The sequence below is a fragment of the Sus scrofa genome, chromosome 15 (genome assembly GCF_000003025.6).
Source record: "Sus scrofa isolate TJ Tabasco breed Duroc chromosome 15, Sscrofa11.1, whole genome shotgun sequence".
NCBI classification, from domain to species: domain Eukaryota; kingdom Metazoa; phylum Chordata; class Mammalia; order Artiodactyla; family Suidae; genus Sus; species Sus scrofa.
In genome coordinates, this window is record NC_010457.5 from 87860172 (window position 1) to 87883941 (window position 23770).

At 35.1% G+C, this 23770-nt stretch overlaps 1 protein-coding gene across 13 annotated transcripts in view; it reads right to left on the reverse strand.

Annotated features, from left to right (window-relative positions):
• The window catches only part of PDE1A (phosphodiesterase 1A), a 346020-nt gene that overhangs the window by 241123 nt on the left and 81127 nt on the right, over window positions 1-23770 (reverse strand). The window contains exon 1 of one of the 13 annotated variants that reach the window (XM_021075597.1): window positions 7690-9284. The exons of the other annotated variants lie outside the window; for them this stretch is intronic. Within the exon in view, the coding sequence (XP_020931256.1) occupies window positions 7690-7742 (53 nt within the window). The 5' untranslated portion in view covers window positions 7743-9284. Of the gene's footprint in view, window positions 1-7689; window positions 9285-23770 lie in introns of those variants that run through there. 13 annotated transcript variants of the gene reach the window in all.

The window sequence follows — 23770 nt, forward strand, 5'->3', positions numbered from 1 at the left end:
ATTTTAAAGCTGAAATGATGATTTTCATAATAAAAGCCCATGACTTTCAAGGTCCATAAACAATTGGTTAATGAATAAATAATTAATATTTAAATATATATTTTTATTTAATAAGCAACTCTTCTAAAAATAACCTCCTAAGACCCTAAAAGCTGGAATAACCAAAACACCAAAAATGGACAGGAAATCAACTCATAATTAATGCTTCTCCATTACAAAAAATATGACTTTAATGGAGCAGACTTGGGATGTATAAAGATAACTCTGGAAGTCTTATCATCTGTTCCTTCAAACGTACTGTGGCATGTCCCCTACACTTCCAGCAGCTCCAGTTCAGGAAATGTTGGATTTTCCTCAATTAGAGACCATGTCCAAGTGGACTTAATCAAATAAATAAATAAACTGAACCTTTCCCATGAGAACCATCAAAATTATGTCATGTCGAGTCACAGAACTGAAGAGACTAGGTTTATAAATACTGCAGATTTCTTTAACCTTATTCTCTATAAACCCACAGATCTTCTGTAAACTTAGTAGTATTTTTAATTGGTATTATTATTATTTTTCCTTTCTTTTTACCTAAAAAACTATTCTACATGTAACAGGCTGATTATTCCAAATAGAAAATTTTCCAGGTGGTATAAAACCATAAAATTATCCCCACTACATTATTTTACCTGCATAATCTTGATTTTCCTCACTTCAATTATAAATCTTTGAAAAGCAAGTCCTAATCATACCAGTGTCTAAGATAAATGCTAGTAGAACCAAGCATCTCTAGTTAAAAAAACAAGATTTGCATAGCATCTGAATGAGATGCTTTCCCATAATTTAATCTTTTTCTTGTTCCCAGATTCATATCCAAAATTATTGTGAATTTAAATTTCTTCATGAAGCTGCCCTGTTGATTATATGGTTGTACCTTGTCTAAAAGTATGCTAAGATTTTAATGAATGGTAGCTCTTAGTATTAACATTAATACCTACCTCTTCTGCTGCCACTAGTGATGATATCTATTGGAGATAATTTAAATTTGTGTAAACTGTGTAAATAATACCAGAGGGAGTAAATTAGTTACTGCTTGACATATAAATGTATATATACCTAGCATATACTAAAATGTGTAACAAATTACAATTTATCTATTTTGTAATAACCACTTAAAAATTAGAGCTATTCTTACCACAACTGGAAAAAAAGGCACAACGAAGTCTGATAATTTTTTTCTTGATAAATATCACCTACCTTATGTTCAAATGTATTTGTTGCTTTGCTTTGATCTTCATATTTTAAAGATTCTCATACTAAGTGAAGTAAGCCAGAAAGAGAAAGACAAATAACATATGATATCACTCATACATAGAATCTAAAACATGGTACAAATGAACCCATCTACAAAAGAGAAAGGGACTCACAGACATAGAGAACAGACTTGTGGTTGCCAAGGGGGGCAGGGAGGGAGTGGGATGGACTGGAAGTTCGGGCTTGGTAGATGCAAAAAATTACATTTAGAATGGATAAGCATGAGGTCTTACTGTAAAGCGCCAGAAACTATATCCAGTCTCTTGGGATAGAAGATGATGGAGGATAGTATGAGAAAAAGGCTGTATATATACGTATGACTGGGTCACTACAGCAGAAATTGACTCAACACTGTAAATCAACTATGCTTTAATAAAGAAATTTTAAAGAAAGATCAATCTGTGCTTATTCCTTCCCTATAAGTTGTACAATGACCCTTGACCTGGACAACAAGATTAATTTGTAATAAATGTATGTTATAAAATATATATTTTCTTCTATTAATTAGCATTGTGTCTGATAGTGTTATAAACTCTAAATTCACATCACTATGTCTATTTCCCAGAAGTATTTCTCACTTTTATAATTTAGTTTGTTCTATCAATTTTCACTTACATAAAAATAAAAATTATCATTTATTTTTTAAAACTGAAACTAAATTTCTAGCATATAACTCTGTAACCACTGAAAGTCAATTAATTTTTCACTTTTTTACCGATAAATTCACAATCACTTCTCATAAACAAAAACTCATAAAATATTCTCCATAAACACAGTATTATATCTTAGATTTGATTTACCTAAGTTTTTTCCTATGAGGAAATTCATTTCATGTAATTTATTTTCCTATGTAATTACTTTTCATAGCATGATGACTATGATAACTTTGTACTCAATATGTTTCTGTCTAAAGTACATATTTTTGGTGAGAACAGTATGTTAAAAAAGAGGCTTAGAGCTCAGAACATCATAAATACTTAATATTGGCATTCCTATTGTGGCTCAGTGGTAACAAACCAGACAAGTATCCCTGAGGACCGGGGTTCAATCCCTGGCCTCACTCAGTGAGTTAAGGATCCAGCATTGCCATGAGCTGTGGTGTAGGTTGCAGACATGGCTTGGATCCTGTGTTGCTATGGATGTGGCGTGGGCAGGTGGCTGCAGCTCCAATAACAATCCTTGGTCTGGGAACTTCTATGTGAGGTAGGTTCGGCCATAAAAAGTAAAAATAAAAAAATAAAGTACTTAATGTTTATGAGACCAAAATACCAATGTCCAATAATATATTATAATTTCTTTAAATTTTGAAGTGATTTTACATTTTATGATATTTGTTCAGATTTCTTATTGTTGCCAAAACACTGAAGGAAATGGGTCTGTAACATTGAATAATAATTATTTTGTCTAAATATCTGATATGTGGTGTTGCTCCTGCATATCAGCAATCTGGTTTAGTTTCTACACTGATATTAAAATAATGAACTTAAATATGAGACTAAATAACATTGATGACCTCTAAAAGGTATATGATTTTAAATATGTAACATATTTTACGCTATTCCTCTATAAAGCATAGATCACAACCTTGAAATTAGAATTCAGACACAGCAATAGGTCACTAACACGCCATAGATCCACCAACAAAATTAGGACTTTCTTTTCCTAGGCTTTCCTATTTCATCCCACTGCTTTCTACATCTCCATGTGAAGAGGATATGCCTGCCAAAAACACACTCAGAATTCCACTGCTAACAGATACTTGTAAAAATAAAACTTTTGAAAAGGCATAAAGAGAAGAAACGGCATGTTCTAAATGCTGTGAAGAACCCAACATGATTTTCATTGGTCTTGGGCCTGGGCAGCCATTTGACTTGCACTTTATTGTCTCAGCTCCTGGATGCACAGACCAGTTCTCAATTCTAGGACTGAGGAAGAACTATTTGCATGATTTTATTCATGGCTTTTTTGTGCTACTTCTAATGAAACGTCACCACAAAAATAACTTACCAACTTTTGAACCCAGAAAAATGTTCAAAATATTGTTGATTCCAAAGAACACTAAATAAGGCTTAGCATGTAAGAAAAGCTTCAATTTATTTATTTAATTCATTTTTCCTATATACTTCCATAAAGAATTTGAAGCAATGAACAGAAAAAAAGATGCACACATAATATTTGATAATTTGATAAAATAAAATCTCAAATCAAATAGGAGGAGATAATTATAACAAAAACCCAGACTTAACTGTTTCATGGCAGTGAAATTTAGATAAGAATTATTTTCATGGATGCAATTTTCTTAGAGAAATAGATGTTTCTTGGTATACAGGAAGTTCACTAAGCAATATGAGTATTCAATAAGTTGGAAGTGTCTTCACTAATTGTTTTACTGAAGTTACATAAAGGTACTTCATTTGAAATGTTCTATAAATTGATGGACTCAAAGAGATTAATTATGATTACCATAGAGTTTTATCTATGGTAAAATACAGAAAAAAAGGTTTTTAAAAGTCTAAAGGAATATTTCAGAGGTCTCTAAAATCAAGCATTAATTCAAGTCTTAGATTTTAAGAATCTTTGTAATTTTAGAAAAAAATCTATGTAATTTTATTTGCTAATTGCTGAAGAACAAGCTCAGTGTTGTTGATGGAAAACACATTAAAATATCTTTTGTAATAGTATTTCCTTCCTGGAAAATTATAAAGCCTAAAGGATTTCTCTAGAGTAAAGGGAGAATCATCTTTTCTCTATATAAGTCTGAGCTGCATGAACGTCTACAGGCGGAACCACAAAGTGTGTTCCAAGTGTACCACTTACATACGCTTAGGACTAAATAGTCTCATTGACGCCAAAGTTACCATCCTATTCATGAAAGAGGTCTTATAACCTCCCCTTGGCCATAAAAGAAACTTGGCCTTTGCTCCTTGCTTCACAGAACTGCATAAAAATACGTATCTAAAATTTCAATGAAAGACTTTTAAAATAGAGATCTGATAACCTAACTATATGAAATAATTTGGAAATCAGTATTTTAGGAGACATAGACATTCTCAGAATCTAACTAATACTGAGATTCCTCCCAGTGTTCTAACAGCATAACAAACATGGAATTTCAATATTCCTCATCTCCTCTAAAAATTTCTCAACTAATTTTTTACACATCATGAATGATTTTTACTACCTGAAATTCAGGGAAATCATTCTGATGAAAATAGATAATAATTCAGTCTCAAAAATTAAATTAAAAAAAATCACTCTTCTCTCTCTCAATTCACTTAGGTACCAGAATTAGTCTTCATTGAAATCTCTGCTTTCCATTATAATTTCCCAGGATGTTGTTCCCTCTTTTTTAGCACCCATCATCTACCTGTGCCATAGTTACCTAGGTATATACTGGGTGATGTGCTTTGTGAGGACAGATAAGGTCTGTTTTTCATTATCATGTATGGCCCTCCCTCTCTGAGTGTTATAACCCAGATCCTGAAAACATCTAGTCAACTAGAGAATGCCAGGTGCATTGAGTTAAACCATGAGTTCAAATGTTGGAGAAAGTAGCCTGTATACAGAAGTATGAATTGTGTCAATATGTCAGTATTTCTTTTTTTTTTTTTTTTTGCCTCTCTCTTTTTTTTTTTTTTTTTTTTTTTTTTTTTTTGTCTTTTTGCCTTTTCTAGGGCTGCTCCCACAGCATATGGAGCTTCCCAGGCTAGGGGTCTAATCGGAGCTACAGACGCTGGCCTTCGCCAGAGCCACAGCAATGCGGGATCCAAGCTGCGTCTGCGACCTACACCACAGCTCACGGCAACACTGGATCCTTAACCCACTGAGCAAGGCCAGGGATCGAACCCGCAACCCCATGGTTCCTAGTCGGATTCGTTAACCACTGAGCCATGACGGGAACTCCCAATATGTCAGTATTAAAAAAAAAAAAAAAAAAAAAAATCCTAGACTGTTCTCTCTTAAAGACTAAAATTTTAAATGAATTATTTATAAACAGCCAAGATATTTCACCAAATTTCCTTTAAACTTACAATTAGCACATGTGAAATATTCTAGCACAGATTTCCTTATCATGTGGATTGAGAGTAAGTCATACCCTTGGGAAATAGGGTGCATACAAGTATATACTGAGAAAGAAAGGTCTGGTACAGGGGTCTCTGACCAGAAAAGGCAGGCTTAGAATGACATCTCAGTGTGAGAGGCTGGACAGCCCAGGGGGGAGTTCAAGGGGACAAGGGAGCTAGGAAAGGAGGCTGAAAAAGAAAATGAAGTGGATCATGGGATAAGGGTCAAAGATGCCAAAGGCAAGCTTAGACGACTTCCCAGCATGCCCCAAAGCACAACTAGCTCTTAGAAAGCCCATGCTATATTTTGCTAAAGAACAGCCTAAAACTTTCTCTGAGGAATTACGTCTAATCATTTAGACTTTTTAAGATACCCTCCACCCACCTTTTCCCTCATCACAATCATATCCTGATAAAAGCAAAGCCAGCTCTCAATGTGCCAGCTGACAAGTCAATCCCACCCTCACATCTAGCCTTTACCTGGTTTTAGTCAGGGATCCATTTCAACACTTGCTTGAAATAACTGCCTTAGTGAAAGTAGGTCTTCTTTGATAGCTGTGTTTTCTCTTCTAGGTCACTAGGATCATGAAGCAATCATCTGAATTTATCAAATTTTATTCTATTTTAATGATTTTTATTTTCTTCCATTATAGCTGGTTTACAGTGTTCTGTCAAGTCAAATTTTATTCTAATTATTTGGACAAGGTATTCCACCTTCTACAAAGGATCTGTTCTTTATTTGAAAAATAATACAAGCACAGTTGAATTGCAAATCCCCTGTGAGTGGTAACTTAGCATAAGGATTTGGCATAATCCAGTGGTGAAGGACCACCTGCCACAAATCTTAATGGCGTCACAATGAGTAAAATATTAAAAATGATGGCTAAATGGGTCTCATTTTATCCAACACGACCTTGCCTTCCTGAACTTCTACAGGTGCCCTCTGTAAGTCATACCTCAGTGGGGTAGAGTTTGGAACTAACTGTACAATTTTCATGCCTCTTTGAAGTCACACATTCACTTGAGATAAAACAGAAGTGAATTACATAGGGACTGGAAGAACTTTTCCAGTTCCTGCTGTAGGAAATATGGCAGGTAAATTATATTTGGGGGTGATTGTGGATTTTTGGTTATTTACTACTATCACTGTATGAAATATACATATGCATATTTAAGTATACACATTCTATTAAATCCATAATATAGATTGGAATATGTTTATATTTATATTCAAAAGATTTTTAAAACCTATTTGAGCTTACATTTTCCTTTATTCAATAGAAAAGTATATTATTGCTACTAATAATATTGTGGTAATGCTTAATCAATACATAAAAATGGAAACATTTTATATAATTATTAACCTTGAGGCCCACTCCTATTCATTATACAACAATCACAGAATGTCAGGAATTCTATCTGTAAACTTCTATTTTCCTGTAATTAATTCTAGATCAACAACCAGTGACTGCAACTTGACTTTAACATTTAGTATTGTTAACATGTGGTACCTTCACTATATTTAGGATATTATTTAGGGGGGAAACACAAATTTGATAATTAACTTCTTTCTTTAATCATCTGTTTTAAGAGGCAGAAGTTGTATATATTTTCTGGCTACTTTAAAATTCTTAATTTCCAGTTCTGGATTATAAAGTACATAATAGGTAATTAAAAAAATCAAGAGTAAAAGATTCACTTAAGAAATCACTGCTGCTTTCTTAGAGAAAGAGTGTTCCTCCCCTCAAAATAAAATCTTAGCCCAATCTATTATACTAGATCTACATTCTGCCTAGCCAAAAATTCCACCACAGTATAAAATTTCTCCTCTCACCCTACTGTTTCCTTAACTGCTGTACTGATACTCCTGAACTAGCTATATAAAATGTACGCACTCTAGTATAATAGCTATCAAGTTCAAATTTGTCTTCCCACACATTACTGAAAAAAAAGTGTAGCATTCACAGCACCAAAACACTACCTCTGAAGGAAATCAGTTGAAAGAACCAAGCACATTTCCCATTTAGAGGGCTATGCAACCACGAGAAACAGCAAAGGATTGCATAATGTTTCAGAAGTTCTTCCAGTGCTATGTCATTCGTGTTCATGAAAAGCTAATATGCTTTTAAATACATTTTAAGGAACTGATAAAAGCTTGAGCATAGGGTTTCAGAAAGTAGAAAATAAAAGGATCCCTTCAGTATGCATAAAGTTAAACTTTAGGCACACTCTTTATTGCTTTGCTGTAAAATTCCCCAGGATGAAAACGAGAAATTATTTTTCCTGATAGCCCTGGAGCTACCTAGGATGTAGCATGACTTACCTAAAGATAGGTCTTTGAAGATGTTTCCTCCTGATTGTGACATGGTCATCCATTTAAAGGTGAAAGTTTAACTTCTTCCTGGAAACCACTCCAGAAATCCAGGGAGAGAATGTGGAAGCTTATCCTGATCTATTGTGCTGCAAGGAGCCCAGAAGGAAAAAGTACTTTCCTCTTTCTCTTTTTGGGTGCTGGGAGAAAACTTCCTTGCTCTCTGCCAGCTGAGCAGTGTGTCCATAGAGGCCACATGAGACAGGCACGTTGGGGCACTCCCCCACAGAGCAGGGTGTGCAAAAAACACCAAGAGTCACATTGACATGAGCAAGAGAAGTGCACAGGGCCCTCAGAAACAGAACAAAACAAACAGAAAACTCCCTACTCCAGTGGCACCCAGGTAGGAGCTCCTTAAGTTATTGCAGCCATGAGAACACTCCTTCCACATGCTGGTCAAGCTCCGAAAAGCTAAGTCCCTCCCTGTCTTTAAAACAGTCTGTTCTGAGGCTCAACTTCTTTTCTTCAAAATAAAAGTTGTACAGCTGGTTCAGCAGTCCCATGTGAGTAAGTACCCTCTGAAAGTTTGTTCTGTTAAAATAAAAACTATGTACAAATTAATGAAGAAAGAAAGGCTTAGACTGCATGGCTGGCTTTGCTTCAAGAGATTATAATTATTTTACAATCTTGCTTTTATTCACGCTGGACAAAGTGTGGAGACGACTCTTCATTTCTGGCACTCATAACCTAATAACCCATACTTGGCTGGAGTCGAAGATACCATTTCAACTGATAGAAGCCCCTGTGAGGCTGGCCAGAGCTACAAAAGTTAGAAAAACAGAAATTGCTCAATTCCATCAGTGACACTGTACCCATATATCTGTACCCAAATTAGGCTTTCTAACTAAGAGGGGATACTGCAAAAGATATGGAAAACACACATACACATTTTTTTTTTAAAGTTTCCTAAATGCCCTGGGAACCTAAGGTTTTTACATTTACAATCAAATTTTAATTTACGAAAATAAAAAGAAAGAAAAGTAGGTATAAGAGAGAAGTTGTGAACAACTGAAAATAAACGATGTTAAAATTGTTTTACTTGGAAGACTTAGACTCACACTGCAGGAACTCTTGTTCAAGTTACAGATAAGGAAAATCTTCATATTTTAATACAAAGTATTTTGGAGACATTCCTGTATGTGAATCACTAATAAAATTTCTACTCAATCAGTAATGTCATGAGATTCAGGCCAGAGGTTTGTTATATAATAAAATACAGCATCTCAGATCATGATTACAATGTTTTAAAAATATACATGTAATAAAAGGGGAAGAAAATAGAAACACATGCTTTAGTTGAAGGATCCATAAAAATAAGGATCAAATGTCACAGAGAGGGATATGATCTATATGGTTGCAATCTGTAGCCCTTAGCACCCTCCCAGTATAACTACAGGTACAAAAAAAACCTTTTTATTTTCTTCCCAGAGGAAAGACAAGGAGAAGAGAATTAAAACAAAAACGAAAACCCAACACCGATTATATTAAGCAGTTCTCCCCCCCCCTTTTAAAAAGGTTTTATTAAAGTATAGTTGATTTACAATGTTGTGATAATTTCTGCTGTATATCAAAGTGATTCAGTTATACATGTATATACATCCATTCTCTTTGAGGTTTTTTTCCCACATAGATTATCACAGAATATTGGGTAGAGTTTTCTGTGCTATACTGTAGGTCCCTGTTGGCCAGTCATTCCATATCTCAGAGTGCACATGCCAATCCCAAACCTCCAGTCCATCCCTCCTCCCCAGCCTATCCCCTCTGGTAACCATTAGTCAGACAGTGAAAGACAAACATCATATGATATCACTTACAAGTGGAATCTAAAAAAAGGATACAAATGAACTTATTTGCAGAACAGAAACAGACTCACAGACTTTGAAAACAAGCTTATGGTTATACTGAGAAGTTCTAAGCCACACCAGGAAATGGAATCAGTCTGAGAAAGCATTGAATCAAAAATAAAATCAATGGGTTTAAGTCCTAGCTCTATTAGGAATATGCTTGGCCATTATAGGAAAATTTCTTATCTGAGCTCCAACTTATATAAATAAAAAAAATTTATAATATTAAATTCTATATTCCCTTCTAGTTTTAATGGTACCAATGTACTATTTCTATATATGATTAATCTAATTCTTGCAAAGGAACTAGCAAGATGGTACCTGATACTCAAAAACAAAAACATATTCATTGTGCAATTATAAGTAAGGAAAAAAACTTTGTATTACATATTTATGTAGATATATATTTGTATAATGACATCAAAATCAATGTTCCCTTCACCATCAGTAAGTGTTCAATCATAAATTGACATGTGTGCCATACTACAGTTAAATCTGGAGACCATCTATATGCAAACTAATATGTAGACCTTTGGGGTAGATTCTTCATGATACATGCTTGCTTTGTATATGTAAAAGCATAATACACAAGTCTTCTGGAAGGATTTTTGCATTTATGGGTGGCATTCAATCTTGGTATTCATGGTTTATCTATATCACTATTAATTGAGCATAAATAACCCTGGTGAACAACCCAAGTGAAAAAAATAAATACCCCTGGTGAACAACCCAACTTTAAAAAATTAACTTCCAGATTGTTTACTTTTGATTTAGAAGAGTAAGATGATCTCTTCATTAACATGACAAATACTAATAAACATCTAGCCAAGGTTCAAATGACAAGCATGTATACAATGCAACTTAAGGCACATTGTATACAATGTAACTTGAGGCATAAAGTTTTGATAATCACCTGAAGAATCTGAAAGCTGTTACATTAATTACAGGAAATCCATTAACATATTTGTTTCTGTTAGGCTTACCGACTTTTTGCTCTGAAGTTATTAAGGTAGAATGCTTAGATTTCTGCTTATATCAAGCACTGTATTTTTAAATTCAATCTTAAAACTGAGCCATAGAAGATATCTGTAAGTTAAATAGTCACTTGGCACAAATAAAATTATGTAGTTTTCTTTCTTTCTTTCTTTTTTTTTTTTTAGGGCCACACCCGTGGCATATGGACGTTCCCAGGCTAGGGGTGGAATCAGAGCTACAGCTGCAGCCTAGACCACAGCCACAGCAACTCCAGATCCAAGCCGCATCTGTGACCTACACCACAGCTCATGGCAACACCGGATCCTTAACCCACTGAGCAAGGCCAGGGATTGAACCCGCAACCTCATGGTTCCTAGTCAGATTCGTTTCCACTGAGCCACTAAGGGAACTCCAAAATTATGTACTTCTTAAATTCTTCATTGACTTTTTCTCAAAGAGCATTCAGACTTAATACTGGAAAGAAAGGTTTGCTTTATTAACTTATTCAGCTTTAATGTAATATTCAATATGGTGAAAGAATCTCATGATTGTTGCTTAAATTACAAAAATACAGTCCTTAAATTAGCACAACTAATTTACTATGTAAAATACTAAAATTTATTATATAAATAAATTGGCTAAATCTCCCATAAAATAAATATAATTTATTTTAAATAGTTTTTTCTGAGGGTGGGGAGGGTCAGAAATTATGTTTATATTTTTCCCATTACAGAAAACTCTTTTTCAGTATGACTATGCCTAACACTTTCACCCACCCCTAGCAGACAAACACACACACACACACAACTTCCCCAACTCAGCACTGTTACATACTGTCATAATAGGTGCTCATAAATATTTTTTAAAGAAATTTGTTAAAACCCTCAGCAAGGATATCTATCATAACCAATTCATTCTAATGAAAACATGGATCAATTTCCATGACTTTCCCAGTCAAGTATATAGTAAGTGTGTTGTGGTATTTTAGGTTTAGCTTCTTTGAATATGATGTTTTACATTTTCTTGGCTTTTGTTAACAAAATTGTGATGGTCTCTTCTCTGGCTCTGTTTATAATATACAAGTGCTAAAAAGCATGTGGTGATAGAAAAATCCTATGTATTATACCAGCCCAAAACCTGAAAAATCAATGTATTTACTGGTTACCTCTTTACCACATAAATCTAGTCAAACATCATTCTGAGAAAAAGTGTATATTCTTTCTTGTTCCAAGACAATTAAATTAAACACAATGTTACTATTCATATGTTTAAGAATGTTTTAAATTAAGTGGATAAGAGGGAAAGAAATACAAGAAAGAAAGGATTGGATGGCATTTTAGGTTTTCTCATTATATACATAGGATACAATTTTAAATTTAAAAAAAACTTCTTATTTCACTCTTGCCTCCCCACCTTCCACCGTGTTAGAGCTAGTCTAGCCCTGTGTATGATTTGCATGTCTCCTATCCCTAAACTCCAGTTCAGTTCAGTAGTTCTCAGTCGTTTTTGTTTTTGTTTTTTTTGACATATCATTCAAGAAAGATGAAACACACATGTGACACTCTCAGAAAAGTACTATAGCCTCTGGAATGGATTAGCATGAGATCCCACTGTGTAGCACTGAGAACTATGTCTAGTCACTTATGATGGAGCACGATAATATGAGAAAAAAGAATGTATACATGTATGTGTAACTTGGTCACCATGCTGTACACTAGAAAAAAAAATAATGTATTGAGGACATATATATAAAAAAAGAAAAGTACTTAAATCTTGATAAAACCAAGAAAAGTAGTAGTCAGTGTAGTCATTGCCATAATTTTCATTTGATGTTAAATAATTAACTGTTGAGTATCAATAAATTGGAACACCACTTGGTCAACTCTATCACGGAAAAAATGGCAGGGTGGCAATAATTCCTGATGGACTAAAGTCTGCTGCTGTACCACTGGGAGAAAAAAAAAATACTGCATGTAAGTGGATGGGAGCTGCATAATTTTAGAGACAACTTTAATCTGATTTATCTTTTCAAGGAGAGTCATTCACAGCCTTCAGCATTTTATCCATTCCTTTTTTTTTTTCCTCCTTTTTTTTTTCCCCTCCTTTTTTATTTTTTAGGGCCACACCCACAGAAGCTTCCAGCCTAGGGGCCAACTTAGAGCTACAGCTGCTGACCTACGCCACAGCCGCAGCAAAGAAGGATCTGAGTGGCGTCTGCGACCTATACCACAGTTCATTGCCATGCTGGATCCCTGACCTACTGAGCAAGGATACTAGTTGGATCTGTTTCCACTTCTCCACAACGGGAATGTCTATCCATTCTTTAAAAAAAAAAATTCCTGCTACAGGTTTCACAGCTGATTATGACACTAGTTGATAGGTGGTAGACCTGGGACTTAAACCCAGATGCCTCATTCTGAGCCCTTGTTTTTAACCCTGAGTAAGTTGCCACCTTGGCAGACACTCTTCCCTCTGAGTGGCACGTGGGCTCTTTCTGGGACAGCCATCACATTCTAAGGAGAAAGAGAAAAGCAACCAACCCTTCCAACAAGTGTCTGTTCTTCTCCTAATCCTCTATTCAACATCATTGCATGGCCCATCATGTTCCTAATACTTTTAAGAGCCAGCCCAAGAAATGGCCTACTGATATCAAGGTGAAATAGCCACTGAATACGTTCTACTAAGATCTGAATGGAACCTCTGTTTCATTATAAAGAGCCCTGAACTAATTTCAAGGAGCATATATTTAAATCCCAATTCTAGCAGTGATTTTCACTTCAATTCCCTGAACATCTGTTTCCTTACCAGGCAAACTAAGATGCCAGGCTGGATGACCTCTAAAATCTTTTCCAGTTCTAAATTTTGGTGACTCTACCGCTGACGCTATGATAAGAAGTCAAGTTATTTAAACTTAGTGTCCAAGCAAGAAGAAACTCTGTAATCATTGTTAGCTTTTCTTTCTTTTAAACCACAAGGTCATGCATACCACCAGGATACTTTTCACCCCCAACGTTGCAGAATTAAAGATATATAACACACTACCATTTGAATGTGAAAATAAACTGTCATATCTTTTTTGGGAGGGGCTGCTCCTGTGGCATATGGAAATCCCAGGCTACAGGTCAAATAAGAGCTGCAGCTGCCACCCAAAGCCACAGCCACAGTGATGGAGGATCCCAGCCACATCTGTGACCTACACCACAGCTCGAGGCAACTCTGGATTCTTAACCCACTGAGTGAAGTGAGGGATTTAACCCACATCCTCATGAATACTAGTTGAGTTCTTAACTGCTAAGCCACAATGGGAACTCCATATCTTTATTTTTTCAATTAGGCAGTTTTCTTTTTCTTCTATAGCCTCAACAGGGAGCTACCCTCACTAGAATGTAAGCTCCAGAAGGACAAGGGCTAGTGTCTGTTGTACACACTGTGATGATATATGAGGCACTCAGACACTCAATGGTTATTTATTGCATGAATGAACACAAAGCGCTAATTAATGCTATTTCATCTTGTATATTATTTTTCTAAAAATTTAGTCATAGCTGGTAAATGTTCAGTTTTTTATATTTCCTCCAATGCACTATTTTTCTTTCCAGAGGTATCTGAGTTTATAAACAGGTGGGCTTCTATGACGTGCAGTGGCAGGAAAAATGTAGCCTCAAACTCAAATCAGCAGGTCCCTGCTCTGTGTTCTCTGGAATCTGCAACAATGTCCCTTATCTGTCGGTCACGTGGCTACTTCAGACATCTACTGTCAAAATCCATGACTGGCCTATTCAGCTGGCTGTTTGGGAACTATGTTCATCTTGTTCTAAGTGAGCCCTATCTCAGCTATCACTGGTGCTGTCAGACTCTCTAAATCTCAGTTACATCTGTAAGGAAGCAAAATTTGTGACCACAAAATGTGTCTCTTTGGCATGAGGATTATTTTAGGCTGATTATTTTTAAGAAATAGATGACTTAGAAAATGGTTCACTTTTTACCTCCCTAACTGCCTAAAAGGATTTAGATAAAGGGCCTGATCCAGGAAGAGCACCATTACCATAGATATCTATGAAGAATATGGGCTAGGGGTGGTAGGGGGACCTCCTTGGCCTGGAGACTAAAGCCCCCTCTGTGTCCCATTATTTCTGCCTGGCATACCAAACACTTGTTTCTCCATCTCCATGTGAATTGCCTTCTTCCCCTTTGATGTCCTAAACTACCCTGGCTCTCCTTCTCTCAGATGGCATAAAGCCATCTTATATAATTGCTTAACTTCTCCATGGGTCTCGTTTTTCTTATAGGACACTGTGCATGTGTAATCAATTTTGACTTTCACCTATTAATCTGTCTCATTTCAATTTAATTCTTAGACCTGTCAGAAGAACCTAAAAAGGGTTGAGGGAAATTTTTTCCTTCCCCTACACATCCTCCACGTGAATCTCTCTGCCAGGCTATTAACACTTTGACTTCTGTGTGGTATCCCCTAACCCTTTGCTATGGGCATGGCAGGCTTATGGCAGATATACTGGCCCATCTCAGCTGACTTCTGAATTCCTCACTTCAAGCAGAATGTCCTGAGCTCTCAATCCCACACAAGCTCTGAGGAATACTTGGGATTGACCACACCATCCAACCATTTATATTCAGTTGTAGTCTACTCACTAAGTCACTGGAAAACTCCTGTACTTTAAGATTTCACTTTCAACCAAATGTGTTCCCTACCCTGGGATTTCATTTCAGGGGTAAAAGATCAAAATACTTTGACCATTTGCACAAAACACCTTCTATCAGAGTCCCCTTTTCTATTCTTTACCAGGACAGAAAAGGTATGCTTACCTTGTCTCATATAGCAGAAAATCTTTCGTATCTCTTTGAGTTCTCCATAGTTTATAATAAATTCAATGTTCAATCTATAAGCCTGGATCATGTATATTACGTAAAGTTTTAGGAAGTTAGGAAACACTTTTTGAAAAAAAGTCTGGCTTTCAGGACTATTGTCTTACTGAGCACTCAAAGGTTCCATTTGAGTATTCAAAGTTGGCCTTCTCATTGTCTTTCAGCTCTGATAACATTAACCCCACTCCCCATACTACATGAAGCAGATGGATGTCTCTGGCTGACTGGCAGAAGGTAAGATCACATTCATCAAAAAGAAAAAGAAAAGTACATTGCTCTCATTATTTTAGGAAGCTTTCTTATTCATTCACTTCAGCGGTTGCATAGTGAGAAGCTGTACCACAATATTAACATCCTCTCTTATCTGGCCCTTATCTACCTAGACTTCCATCTCAAAACACTGACCCTTTGACTCAGTGCTTACTAGCCTACATGGCATTTCGTTCCTTGAATACTCCGCACTCTTTCCTGCCTTTTCTCCAGGTAATGCTAAAATGTCCCTCTGACTAAAATGCTCTTGCTCCTGCTCATTGCTCATAGGCAGCTACAGTTTCATCTCCTCATGGAGGTGACTCCTCTGACAACCCCTCTGAATTTGACAGACCTTGAGCACTCTTTGTTTCCTTTATAGCAAGTATCATAATTCATATTCACCAGTTCATCTGTTCAATGAATGAATATGTTCATTCTGCAGTATGAAATAAACCAAGGAAAAGATCAGAACATCTAATGATAAACGTAGTCAAGTTACACTGAAAATGTGTTTGTTCTCGCATGTGTCTGTAAGAATCTAAAAATAGACTCTCGCTGATCTCTTGCAATGCTTCAAAACATTTTCTAATAACTACATATGTGTTTCATCTTAAAATACTTGTCATTACACTTTTTCAAATCAGGTATTCAGCCTACCTGGGAATAAATATAATGAGAATATTAAAACTGATAATACAACTAAAAATCACTTTGGAAATGGTTCTCAGTTTGACTCTGTTTTCTTCCTTAGAGGCAAAAAGCACATTCTACCTAGTTAATAGATTTAAACTAGGTTTTTTGGTCTTATTTGTCAGACAAAGTTTGTTGGCCATGTATTCACTAAAAATACATCAGAATTATTTTCTAAAATTAATTAATAAGGAAGACCAGATTTATAGCTTCAAGTGGCAAGGAAAATCTGTTCCCCAAATTAGCTAACTCTTCAGCCAGGTATGAGAGTTAAGCCTTTCCACTTCACAAAGTAGAAGAAATTCCTCTTTGTCACTGAAGTGTAGAAGCAGGTCAGTTAAAGTTTGACTGGCTTTACTTAGCATTCCCACAAGTTCTGACAGCCTTTACTGCTGGAAGTCAAACAACTTCCTTTGAGTAAGTGTGACATTCTGTGAAAATACCAACAACAACAAAGAAAATCATTTAAAAAATATTCTCCTAGCTAAACACCCACCTACTGCACAATGTGTATCAAGTAATATTAAATCTATTATAAAAGGAAGTGGCCTTAACATAGACAGTAGTTAAATAAACATTACAAAAAGAGACCTCCTTAATATAAAATTCCCTATGAGTCAGAGGACTAAGAAAGAGAGGGTTGAACAGGGGTTTGAAAGATGAATAGATATTTAGAAAGTAGGCTAAGAGTAAGGGCAAGCAGTGGATTTCATCAACCCTAAGCACCAGGCAACAAAATATGTTTTTGAAGGGCACATTTGTGACTGAAGCAGTGTGGAGTGGTTCCTATCACAATAGTCTACAGAATCACAGAGGCTCACACCATCACCTAAGAAGAGTGGTTGCAATTAGGAAAATAATCAATGTAATATCACAGTTTAAAAGCATATGATGCAAAGGTTAACATTACTCCCTAAACACACCAAAAATGTTCTGATCTGCAATTCTTCAGCCTACGGAAGTTGTCCAAAGGTAGATGAATACTGAGACTTGTTCAGTTTCTCTACAGATCTGAATTCATCACTAAATCATTAACTTAGCTTCAGTACTGAGTCATCATTACCAGTTTTCCTCCATGTTTTAAGCTTGGTTTCAATATGACTTTAAATCCAATTAGCAGTTAAAAAAAAAAAAATCTGTCTTAAGCTTCTATCTTGAGTAACTGCGTGGAGCTACCATCAAGAAATGAATTGAATCAATGTCAGTAAATGGAAAATTCCCAAATGCTAACCTACTGACTCTATGAACTTATAGAATTAGACAGTAAGAAAGATAATCATGACTCACACTGACTTTGAATGGAAGCAGCCACTCAGTTGGCCAAGCGTTTAATAGTACGTGTGGTAGGTTCTACACAAATAACTCAAAGGTAAAGAAATAGTTCACTTACCCCTATTACCTTTAAAATAAATGTGAGTTATTAATAGGGAGAATAACTATAGACCACATATGTTTGTACCCTTATATCCATTCACTTCTCAAAAACCCACTTTTTTCTCTACTTCCGCTGACTTTGCCCCTACATGTCCATTGAAATGGTCATTCCTTGCCAATCTCATCTTTGGAATTACTATCTTATTTTTCATAACAGTACCTGATTCCTGTTAATTGTTCCATGACATGTTATAGTTACCATAATTTATTTGTACATTCACTTAATTAAACTCTAAATATAAATACATAAAAAATTTTAACTGATCATTACACATTTTCCCAAGCCCAACACCAAACCCATTTTCTAGTGCACTGTCTGACATAAGGCCTAATACCTGACAGAATATTGGAAACCAAGTCTATCTTAGAAATTCTGCATCTTTTTTTTTAAACATTATGAACTTATATCCTGCTCTACTGCCTGGAAAATCAGTCTTTCCTCATCTATTCTTTTCTCCATCTCATCCAATGGAAAGTATGGGAGCAAGAGAGTTGACATGTATTTATCAGTCATTCACTATACAGAATACCTTCTATGCGCAATTTCAGTTAATTCTACATAACACACCCAGAAAGTAGATTCTCTTACTTTCAAGGCACACTGAAGAAAGCCAGAGTTGAGAAAAATTATATAAGTTACCAAAGGCTATACATCTTATAATTTACAGTAATAGGACTCGAATCCAGTTCTATCTGATGCCAATATCTTTATTCTTACCAATACTACCTCCTCATGAGCACATTAGAATGTTTTAACAGCAGCCTTAAAGAAAAAGTTGTCTTGGTTTACTACCACATCTTGAAAAATATAATTTCTGATCATTTGAATTAATTACAACCCTAGCAACAATTCAGGCTTGATTTCAGAGATGCATTAGTTTAGTTTGGGTCATTTTCACAATATAAACTTCACACAAGCATTGATAAACAAGCCAAAGAGGGAAAAAAAAGCAAAGGAAAAGTAGAAGATTAACTATGGAGTTTTAAGGTCTAAGTTTTACTATTTGCTTGCTCTATAATCTTTACTGAACAAAAGTGATAAACTAACTTTTAGTCAAAAAAATCACTGAGAAGCTCCAGGAAAAAAATCAAGTCAGATTAAATATATAAATGAAGTTGTGGTTCTATACCCAATATATAGAATGGCTCTGCAATGCTGAAGTGTATGTCTGCAATGCAATCCTCTCTTTAAAATCATGCTCACAAGCAACCCAAATCACTAAAAAGTTAATTAGAATTCCCTACCCTCTCTCAAAATCATATCATTATATACTTAACCTTCACAAAAAAAAAAGGTTGGATGGGTTCCATTCACAGATTCCATAAAGTTCAGAGTTGTCTTTGAGGTTACCTACCTACTACATTCCACTACAAGGATAATATAGACAATTGTTGCCATTCAGTAAGCCCATACTATGGGCCAGGTACCTCAAAATATTCCGTAAACACTATTACATTGAATTCTCCTGAAAACAACCTGGGATAGGATTTAGTATCTATTTTAGAGATAGCTAATATTGCACAACTGGGATTGGCCAAACAAAAGTTTGAGCTCAGGACTCCTATTTTCCATTGCCCATATATTTAACTGCTAGTGCCTCCCACCATTGGGGCCATTTAATCTGAGTCACTTTGATTCCCTTTCTCTGCTCTGCAGAGTCATTCTGTATTTTTATATGCACCCTCTTCTTTTGCTCCTGTTTCATTAACATTTCTCATTTCTAATGATGAGTCCTAAGTATCATTATTAATTGATTTTAACCTTAAAACTGTGGAGGTTGTGAACTCACTTTTCTTGGTTGTTCAACAAATACAGAACATTGCTGTTGTTCTGAATGTACACATTGTTTCAATAGAGGAGCTTATGGACATCTATTTTTTGGCCTTGAGGTAATGAGTTATTTGATATAAACAGAATCATAGACCTCTGGAATCTGAAGAGAGTGTCACAGTCAATTATTCACCCTCCCAACCTTTGCAGAATTCCTCTTGCTTTTCCTCTCAGAAAGGCCTGCTCCCAAGTGACCCTGAGCTGGAGGAAGTGAACCTACTGTTCCCTTGATCTCCATCCCCAATGACCTCTCATAACATGAGAACTTTTTCTTGTTGAGTGCTACTTGTATTTCAAGATAGAGTTTTTATACTAACTTCTTCACTTGGCATTACAATCAAAGAAACAACAATCTGTTCCAACAACAAAGAGAAAACCATGTTAGGTTTACAGAAAAGCAGTATTTAGTCTCCAGTGTAGCTGTGGATCATGGACATTGAAAAATAAATTTTGATTTTAGGTAAATTTTTGCCTTTTATACAATAATAAAAATACTATTATTGTCTTTAAAACTAATATAGTGGCTTTCCCATTGTGGCTCAGCAAAAATGGACCCAACTAGTATCCATGAGGATGCAGGTTAGATCCCTGGCCTCACTCAGTGGGTTAAGAATCCAGCGTAGGTCACAGACGTGGCTGGGATCTGATGTTGCTATGGTTGTGGTATATAGGCCAGCAACTGATTCAACCCCTGGCCTGGGAATTTCCATATGCTGCAGGTGGGGCACTAAAAAAACAAAACAAAATAAAATAACATGGCTTAATTTCACTTGCCAGTGTGAGAAAGGATGTATCAGGCGTCAGGGTAGCAATGACTATTAAAACACAAGCCCTTTCCTTAAAGAGTTCAAATTTAAAAGGAAAAAAAATCCACTTTTAAAAGTAATTTCAATACAATTCAATAAGAGTATTCATAAAATAAATAAAAGGGAAAAAGGGAGAGAAACAAAAACTCATAAAGGAATTTATTATGTTTTAGCAAAGTTTAGCCAATCTGTAGAAGTTCAGCAGGAGAGAACTGTTTTACTAGGAAGATAAAATGGAGAACGACAGTCAAAAGAAAGTATAAAACAACAAAGAAGCATGAAATACCATAGTTTTCAGGAACTGGCAGGTATGCTATGACTGAGGGTAAAAGTGTATGGGAGAGTGGCAGGAAATACAGCTGGAAAATAAGACAGATGCCAAATTGTATGTGCCATATAGGAAGCTTAGACTATATCCAGCAAGCAATGGGTAGTGACTGGTAGGCTGCAGTCAAGGAAATGGCACCGTCAGCTTTACAGTTTTAGGTTTTGCTGATCAAAATATAAAAGACATTTTTGAGAGGAACAAGTCCAGGTGCAGGGATATCAGTAGAAAGTCTTTTAGAGGAATCTAGATGAGAAATAATAGTGACATGAAGTACGTAAGGCAAAGGTATTAATTGGAAAAGAAAGAACCTATTCAAGATACTAACAGGTATAAAGCATAAGACTTAATGAATAATTTGGTATACTGAATGAGAAAGAAAAAAAATTTTAATGCAAAATTTTCCCTGGTTTATTATCTGGTTGAGTATCTGTAAAAAGAATAATAATGAAATAAAAAGAAAAAAGTATGATCAAAATTTCATTGATGGAGCATAATTAGTTTGCAATACCAAAGGATAGTCCAAACGAAGATGTTTCATGGGCCATTAGATATTTAAGTTACATGGAGAGAGGGAAGAAGTCAGTTATAAAGATAAAAGGTGTATGTGGAAAGTGAAATTATTGCCATGTAAATATAAATTATTAATATGGATGGTACTTCTCAGAGAACTTGTAAATTAGAGGAGTGAAGATCCAAGAACAAAATCCTGGCAATTGAAGAGATAGAGGAGGGGGAATCTAGCAGAGGGTCAGGGAGGAAAGTTTGTCCTACAACAAGAGCAGAGAGAATGTCAAGTAAGAGAAAGGTGTCAGTGGTACCAAATGTGCAGGATGATTAAAAAGAAAAAAAAAGAATGTATATATATGTGTGTGTGTGTATGTGTGTGTGTGTGTGTGTGTGACTGGATCACTTTGCTGTACAGTGGAAAACTGACAGAACACTGTAAATCAACTATAATGGAAAAAATAATAATGATTTAAAAATAAAAATAAAATAAAATTTAAAAAATTAAAAAGTTTAAAAAAAAACTAACAAAATACTTCTATTAGAGTTATCAATATGGAAGCCATTGGTGGCCTTAAAGAAAGCAATTTCTGTGCTGGAACAATCACAAGTTTAGCAAGATGAAAGTTCTTAAAACAAACCATGGAGGTTAGGGAATTTTTCTGATTAGGTATATCCAACTCACTTCATTTAATGCTGTGTATGGAAATAAACATGAAAGGAAGATATGGGCTAACTACAAATATATGGGGTCACAAAAAAGAAGAGCATCTGATTATCTGTTTTCAGAACAGCACTTCGAGGAAGTTTTTTTGTTTTTTTCTTCTTCCCTACTTTAATGCCTTGATTTAAAATTTCCAAGGAATGTCTTCTTTGGGGAAGACATGCCGGAACTTAATAGAGATGTGAATCCAAGAAAAGATCATAACAAAGTTGCTCTGACTATACTTCTTTAGCTTGGTATTGACTTGCGTAGCTTTTTTTGAGCAGCTGTGGGTATCTTATATATAGAAAGAGTGACATTGTGCTGGCCTTAGGCATATTATTTAAGTATTCAGTTTGTTCTTATGTCTCTTTCACTTTTCTTTCAGGGTTCATTCACTTCCAGGATCCCAGTGCTCCCATTTTGATTTCTCAATCCTCATGACTTGAACTGCATCAATCATCTGGAGACAATATTCTACTTGTTTTCTTCTCATACTGATTTCTATAAAAACTTAACTATTTTGCATTTTACTGTTTCAAAATGATACTGTGAGTCAGATTACCTGGCAAAGAAATTAAATCTGCTAATGTATTAGCATATTACAAATACTTGCTATTAAGTTCTGGGATATGATTATCAAGAACTCTAAAGTTAAATAATTATTACAGGTTGATTAAATGCTATTTAGCTATAGATGCCTTTAAATTTTACACATAGTTAGCTACCCATTCTTCCTAACTATATGCAGGCATTATATATTCCCATTCAATTCTAATAAATGTTTGTTTCTTCACTCATGCAAAAGAAAAATGAATTCTTGATATATTTTATACATCATTTAAAAAATAGTTCAAGTGAAAATATGGCTCTTTAGGGAAATGAATTAACAGTATCTAAAATAGAAGGCATACTCTCAATATGATAAAATTTGATTTTTTCAAATTAACCAAATGACCTATTATCCCAATACTACTTCTTTAAAATATTATTTATGTTCTCCTTTAGTTTAAAATGCCACTTTAATTTTCATGTTTATTTGGCCCATTCTCTTTTCTATTCTGTTGATTTTTGTGCACCAGTATCACACTGATCTAGTTAATGTAGCTTTTGGTTATGTTTAAACATTGTGTAATAGCAGCTCTCCTTTAGTTTTTCTCCTCCCCACATTTTTCTTCCCACTACACATGTATGGCATTCTTCTACAAAAAAGTATTCTTCTATGTTATCATTTTGTCAACTATTAAAAAAGTTCCTATTGACTTGAACCAAGGATTTTTAAGAGTATCAAGAGCCAGATTTCTCATGATTAGAAAAGGGAACTCCACATTTGAGAAAGAGGAATACTAGAATATATCCTATGGTGTTGCATAGAAGTTGGAGGCACTGGCATGAACTATAGGTAATAAATATAATATATATAATTCTAGCTATGTCCACTGAGAAGGCTGAGAAGCAATGAGACATCCATCTATAGAGAGAGAATAAGAAATAGAGTAAAATATAAACAATTGTTCCTAGAGTTCCTTGCACTATTCCTGCAACTTTTCTTTAACTTTAAAATCTTATTACAATGAAAATAATTTTTAAGTTTGTTACAACTTTAATTTTTAAATTTTACTGAAATCTTATACATTGAAAAATCAATGTACAATCGACCTTCATAATTTATAATTTAGCATTTTCAACTTTTGTATCTTACAACAAATTTCACAAAATTTGCCAAATCAAACGTGATATCATTTTTCAGAAGCAAGGTTAACTTTAAGAGAATGACAACTA